We start from the raw sequence: 7,320 nt of genomic DNA, 5'->3' as shown, positions 1-7,320 counted from the left end.
AACATATCAATGAAGTTAATCAAAGAGTGCTCATGCGAGTTGAGTTCTTTCTTAAGTTATTTGTGTAATCAATCTCTTATCAGCAGAACATTTCCAGACTGGCTAAAATATGATGACACTAAGCCTCTTTACAAGAAGGGAGATAAAGAGATACCATCAAACAATTGGCCAATATCACATTTGCCAGCCTTTTCAAAAGAGTTTGTAAAGGTAGTGATCAAGCATCTCCTTAAGTATCTGAGTGCAAATAATAAATTGTTCAAGTCCCAATTTGGGTTTCTTAAGTTCTCTGATATAGAAAACGCTATTTACACATACAATGAGAATGTATTTATTTCATTAGATAACAATTTAGAAGCTACTGACATTTTCTACCACCTGTCAAAAGCTTTGGCTTGTGAATCACAGCATCCCTTAAGTAAATTAGAATATAATGGTGTCACCAACATCGCTGTGAAATGGTTTGAGTCTTATCTAATTAATAGGAAATAAAGTGTTTCATTGCAAAATACCTGTGCAGTAAGCAGTCAGCCTTTATCTGAGAGGGAATTAACTACATGTAGTGTTCCTCAAGGTTCCGTCTTTATCTTGTGTACATTAATGACCTTTCATCTGTTACATTGCCATATGCTAAGTTTGTTTTGTTTGCAGATGATACAAACATTGCAATAAGTAGCAAGTCAGATTTAGAAATGGCTGCTAATCAAATTTTCATTTACATTAATAAATGGTTTAAAGCTAGTTCACTGCCATCAAACTTTGGAAAGACTCACTACGTGCAGTGCAGAACCTGTAAGAGATTTCCTTCCAGCATGTGTATAATACATGAAGACATGCAGATCAAAGAGGTTGACAGTGTTAAATTTCTGAGATTACAACTCAACAATAAATTAAGCTAGGAAGAGCATTACACAGAATTGCTGAAGCACTGAAGCAAGTGTGTGTTTGTAGTGAGAATTATGTCAGATGTAGGAGCTATAAATACTTAAAAAATTGCATGCTTTGGTTACTTTCATTCTATAATGTCATACAGGATCATATTCCAGGGCAACTTATCAAACCGAGCAAAAGTTTTTAGCGTGCAAAAGCATGCAATAGAATCATTTGTTGTGTAAATTCAAGAACATCATGTAAAAAGATGTTCAGGGGGCTTTATATTCTAACCACTGTGCTTCTTAGTGTATTTATTCATTAATGAAATTTGTTGCAAGTAATATATCTCTGTTTCCAACCAATACCTCAATACATAGTATCAATTCTAGGAGTAAGAACAATCTGCATAAAGACCTAAAATCACTTACCTTTGTCCAAAAAGGAGTCCAGTATTCAGGAACACACATTTTCAATAAATTGCCAGCAACTATTAAAAACTTGGTTTCAGATAAAGCACGTTTGAAAGACTTACTCTATAGATTACATCTTAACAGAGACTGTTAGATCAGATTAAGTAAAAATGACTGTTTGATTTCAGTTTTGACAGCATTTGGTCTCAACAGACAAGATTAGGTATTCTGTGTATGATAAATTTATTGAAAGTGCATAACTAAGTTTCATTCTAGCAGTGTATTAATTCTGTAAATATTAACAGTTCCAGTTTACTGTAATGTATTCACCTGTTTTGGTAACCTCCTGACAAATGATGAGTATTATATTCAGACGTTTTATGTTTTTTATGTTATACTTTCTGACATGTTCCACACCCACCAGAATCATCTCATTTTTGGGTCTATGGGATGAAAATTGAAACTAATCTAATCTAATCTAATGTAATCAGGGCTAAACACAACTACAATAACTATGTGAATGGCATAAATCTCATTGATCTCTCGCAGAACATTATAGCACTGCAAAATTTTATACTGTTGTTTTTCTTTCTCTCTGGCCAATATTTTTCATGGTACATATTTTCAGTGAATGTACATCTCTCTACATATTTGTTCAATACTCTCAAGAAAGGTATCCTTCTTTTACTCTCTGCAGGAGCTGTCGGCTGCTGAATATATGGTCTGCAACATTGCAACTATCATAATTATGTCATCATTCTGTCCACATTGTAATAACTATTGTTGCAGTTGCTACAGATTTTTTATCTTTTTGATAAATTCATGCACTATTTCATTATCAGCAGTGAACATGGTTTCTCTCTGAATAACTATGTTATGTGAACAATTACCAGGATGGGTTTTCCTTGCCAGCAAAGGATTTCTTAATACAAAGATTTAAGTTTTACTTTATGTTCTTTTATGTGTTAGTGTTATTGAACTGGTACTTCCTTAGCTAATATTTTATACAGCTCTTTAATGGATGCACTATTTTGGCTACTGCCTATATGCTCCTATTAATATTATTTAATGTCACAATATTCTACTAATGACTATTTTGTTATAAAAGGTTTCCTGAGATAAAGTGGCAAATACATAACAATCATGGCAGTCTGTTAAATACTTTGCAGTTCAGTGTGGTAGATCCATGTGGAATTGAGCAGCCTCCACTTAAACAGAAGTGTCACTAAGATATCACATGCTCAATCACTGCCAACAGATACAATATTTTAAGATTAATATTACTCAATAAAAACATTGTTGCTTTTCACTCTTTTGTAGTAACTATTTTGGACAGTATTTTTATGTGCACACTGCGAACCACTTAGGGAGATCACAATATGCAACAAGAATTTTTCATGATAAGTTAATTTAACTGTTTTATATATTATCATTTGAGAGGGTTCTAACATAAACAGGGATCATGACCAGTACAAGCACCAACAACATTAGTGATGCATTAATTTTATAAGTACAATGAACATTTATTTCACAATTTAGCATTTATAATTCACATTATCTGATGTTAAGAGTAATGAATAACTTGAGACATCCTTTGCTACCATGTATATATATAAAGCTCATATTTGATGTGACCTGTTAAAAGAATATGGTTAGTAAATGTTTGTACATAGTAAGTTCCACATAAGCTACTTATCATTCATGTCATTATTTATTCACCTAAGTCTACACTTGATACTCATTATGCCAGCAAACAACTATGCTTTCTTTCAGTGCCTGCAAAATTTTTGAAGCCATTTCAGAATGTGACAGCTATAAAAGGAAATTTTGTAACTATTGACTGCACTGTGGAAGGCGATACACCAATTTCTATAAAGTGGTATCGAGGAGATCTGCAGTTTAGTCCGGTAAATAATTCCAGAATGACTCTCTTAGAAAATGATACAGATAAAGGCATGTTCTCAACTTTGACTTTCAAGAATGTTGACAAAGGTGACACATCATTATTTGTTTGTGTTGCAAAAAATAAATATGGCACTGACCGTTCAGAGGTGTGGTTATATGTACAAGAGCCTCCAGAAGCGCCATTACATGTGCATATCAGCAATTACTCAAGTCGTTCAGTGGATCTTATGTGGGAACAACCATACAATGGCAATAGTCCAATCAAGTCCTACATTATTCAGTACAAAAATTCATCAGGTAAGTTGTTTTATTTTTGTAATAAAATAAATAATTTATAACTTACCATAGTGACTGCAAAGTACTGTTGCAAGAGCAGTAAATGTGTTTGTTGACAGTTGCTTGGTACAAGAATGTTGCTCAGGTTGTGGTAGATGGGGACACTTTGAGTGGCTCTATCAATGACCTAATGCCTGCCCATACCTACAATATCAGAGTGCTTGCTGAAAATTCAGTTGGTATGTCTAATTCAAGTGATATACTTACTGTCACTACTCTGGAGGAGGTTCCAGAGGCACCACCCAGAGACGTTAAGGTGAAAATGAAAGATTCAATGTCTCTTGTTGTCACATGGAAGGTGAGTAAATAATTCATTAACATTTGCTATACTGGCACATATTTTGTGAAAGTATGTAAATAGTGCACGGAATACTGTTGGATAAAGGGAAGAGCAAATGTATAGCATCTTAGTTTTATATTCATTCTTATTTAATCTCATGGTAGTTAAAACTATATTGTACCAGAAATACTTGATCCCCCCAAACAATGAAATGATAGTGGACCATTACGAAACTGTAGTACACATATAGCAGTATCACAATGGATCTTCTGAAGCACCATTAGTATGAAAGTTTAATGACTACAAATTACTATAAAATCAGGGGACTGGAAGCTAGAAAAAGTTTGAAAGTTTGTTATAAAATAGAAGCAAAGGTATCCTTCTTCCTTGTCATTACAGATGAAAACAGAGGAAAATTGATTTCAGGGGATGCAAAAATTAGCCACATAAGGAATAAGTAACTTGAAGTCTCATAAACTGATGTAATTCCTGACTTATTGTTACCTCTATTAGTCAACTGTATACATAAAGTCCTCTATTAGCTTCCCATTTTTCTGAATTTTGATTTGTACTTTTCCCTTGTTACTTCTTGAAGACAAGGGGACAAGACGCTGTTTCCTACCCACAAATACAGGTTTTATATTTAAAAAACCTTTCCTGGCATCACCATATTACTGTTGCCAATATCTGTTTCCTACTTTCCAAAAGTTACACAATTCCTCCTGCATACATTGTGGGACAATCAATTCTGGAAGGGAGGATATTGCAGAGAAATGGCTTAAGTACAGCCATGAGATTATCTGCAGGAAGGAATCATTCATTCTGGAAAGGAGTGTGCACTGTGTTGAAACTTCTAGCCACATTAAAACTGTGAGGCAGACTGGTACTCAAACTTGGATCTTGCCTTTGATGGGCAGTTCTATTGCCAGTTGAGTATTACTCATACAGCTCACAACCTACCTTCACATCTTTGCTCCTGCCAGTACCTCTCTCATATTTTCCAAACTTCATGACGTTCTGTATACCTGATAAGGCTAGTAGCACTCCTGAAAGAAAGGATGCTGAGCATATATGGTTTAGCCATAGCCAAGGAGATTGTTTCCTGAAACAATCCTTCAATCTGCAACAGAGTGTGTACTTTTTCGAAATCTTCTGCCCAATTAAAACAATGTGCTAGGATGAGACTCAAACCTGGTTAGTAGCTCTGCAGACTACATATGTGAACTTCAGTAAATGAATGCTGATGGGATAGATAACTTGAACTAATGGCACTAAGGCCTCATTTACCAATTGGCAATTGAAAGATGTGAGGCAGGTCAAATTCATATATAGGTGATCAGTGACTAAATGATCTCGCTGCTGCAACAGCAGTCGTTTACTACATCTACATATCTACTCTGAGAGCCACTGTGTAGCGGTTCAGTATCCAGACATTTCAGCAGATGTCAGACAAGGATTATAATATGCAGAATTTACCATTATTTTCTCTTATGCACTCAAAAAATAGAATTTCAATCCCATCTTCAATATGTTACCTGTTGCTGCAGCCATGACGTAGGTGATATCAAGAGTACTGTGTGTGAAATGTTTCATGAAGGTGATGATTATGTGATTTTACCAACCATCCATGTACTCCTCCTGATTTGCTACAAGAGAGAACATTCACAATTCAATCAGTGTAATATGATTTCCTTCATGGCTGTGTCCAGTGTTAGTTTACAACATGACAGATAATTTGTTTTGATTTAGTAAAAAGCCAGAACCTACCATCCATCAACCATTAACTGAAGAGATGACTTTAGGCAAGATACACAGTCTTCCATATATTTACACATGGAACTGTGACTCTGCAAGTCAATCTATGGGATGCCATTGATGCTTTTGTATGATTTTGTTCTTATTAAGCAAGTGATGGTTTAATCCTACAAATCAATGATACTTGAATACACAGGACTAATACCACATAACAATATTTAAAACAGAATATATTTTAACAGGAGTAGTCTGCCTGATATCCTGACTTGAACCCCTAGGAGGCATGTTTGCGGTCACAGTCCCAAGCCAGACTGACACAAGTGTTCAAGGTGAATTATTTTCAGTTTTTATGAAAGTCATACTTTCATTAACATCACTTATAACTGTATGTGCTCAAGGTACTATGTATTGGTGTTATTTGTGCTCTACAAAACCTGTGTGGAAACGATCTTTCGTGTGTATTCCTCTTCAGCAAATTTTCATAACATCAGCACACATTTTTTGAGTTTATTTTTCTGGGTATGCAGTTCCTCTCTACAGTACTGAAATTTATTCCAAAAATTACAAATTGATTTAATACTTTATATGCCTTTCTCTTCAATCAATATTTTAATAATTTTAATAAAGTAATTTATAATGCTTCTAGTACACAAGGTTCTCCACTCATATCTCTAACTATCTTATTAGTGTAGCTAGAATACAACTGTGTTTTCCACAATTGTGAATTTTTATATCTACAACAAGTTTTTGATAGTCATCTCATTGGGTGTGTTTAATTTACTGGGCAAAGTGCATTCACTGATAGTGTGAATACAAGGCTTCAGCTCAAATGACAACAATGAAATAGTTTGACATTCAGTAACATTCTTGCATTTCTTACAGTCTTTGGAATCCTTCTATCTATATACTTTCTCCCACTGGCATTAATTTTTCATTTATCTGAGGAGTCTGGAAAAGGAGTACAAATGCTTTGGGGGATAAATTTGTTTTACTTGAACCTGTGTAATCAGCTAAGTGACAGTGCTCTATTGGTGCCAGAGGTTCACATTCTTCTGCAGTGTCAGAAAGGTTCATTTCTGTGAATATTGTACTGAAAATCAAATACTAACATTACTTCAGCTTTGGAAATAGATTATATGCAGCACAGGCAAATAGTATGGCAGTGTTTTTCAATGACCTACATAAAGACTAGATTTAATAAACTGTATTATTTGATTTTGAAATAACTCATACTTGCTAAATTGTGCACCACATACATAAATTGTAATTATAAATTATAGACAAATACTTTTGCCTTTTTGTCTCAATGATACTATCTTCAGCTTATAACATCCCCTACTCTTACCTATTGCCTGTTTGATTACCTGATTACATTGTTAGTGTTAAAACCAATTCTGTAGTCTGTAAGAACCTGTTCAGAAATAACTACAGCTCTTCATGATCTCCAGTCTAATGTTGCTTGTACTGAAATACATTTTAACAATATGATTTACTGATAAGCTTACTATGGATGGTAATCCACATTTCACCACCAGTTGTTCTTTAGAATTTAGATGATAAGCGTAATCAGGGCTTATACAGAAGAAGATAGACAGTCATTTTTACCTCATCCCGTTTGGAAATTGAACAAGAAAGGTAATAACTAGCAGTGGTACAAAGTACCCTCTGCCATGCACTATATTGTGGCTTGAAGAGTATGTATGTAAATGTAGATGTAAACATAAGAAGGACATCATCCACCAGCTTAACAGTGCTTTCAGT

General features: G+C 34.5%; 1 protein-coding gene across 1 annotated transcript in view; it reads left to right on the top strand.

Annotated features, from left to right (window-relative positions):
* The first annotated feature begins 3,205 nt into the window (after nt 1–3,205).
* Nucleotides 3,206–7,320, top strand: part of LOC126470959 (Down syndrome cell adhesion molecule-like protein Dscam2) — a 242,310-nt gene continuing 238,195 nt past the window's right edge. Inside the window, exons 1-2 of the mRNA XM_050099008.1 lie at nt 3,206–3,485; nt 3,584–3,822. Of these exons, the coding sequence (XP_049954965.1) occupies nt 3,206–3,485; nt 3,584–3,822 (519 nt within the window). The remainder of the gene's footprint in view (nt 3,486–3,583; nt 3,823–7,320) is intronic.

The sequence above is a fragment of the Schistocerca serialis genome, chromosome 3 (assembly GCF_023864345.2).
Source record: "Schistocerca serialis cubense isolate TAMUIC-IGC-003099 chromosome 3, iqSchSeri2.2, whole genome shotgun sequence".
Taxonomy (NCBI): domain Eukaryota; kingdom Metazoa; phylum Arthropoda; class Insecta; order Orthoptera; family Acrididae; genus Schistocerca; species Schistocerca serialis.
This window is presented reverse-complemented; position numbering and strand designations above follow the sequence as displayed.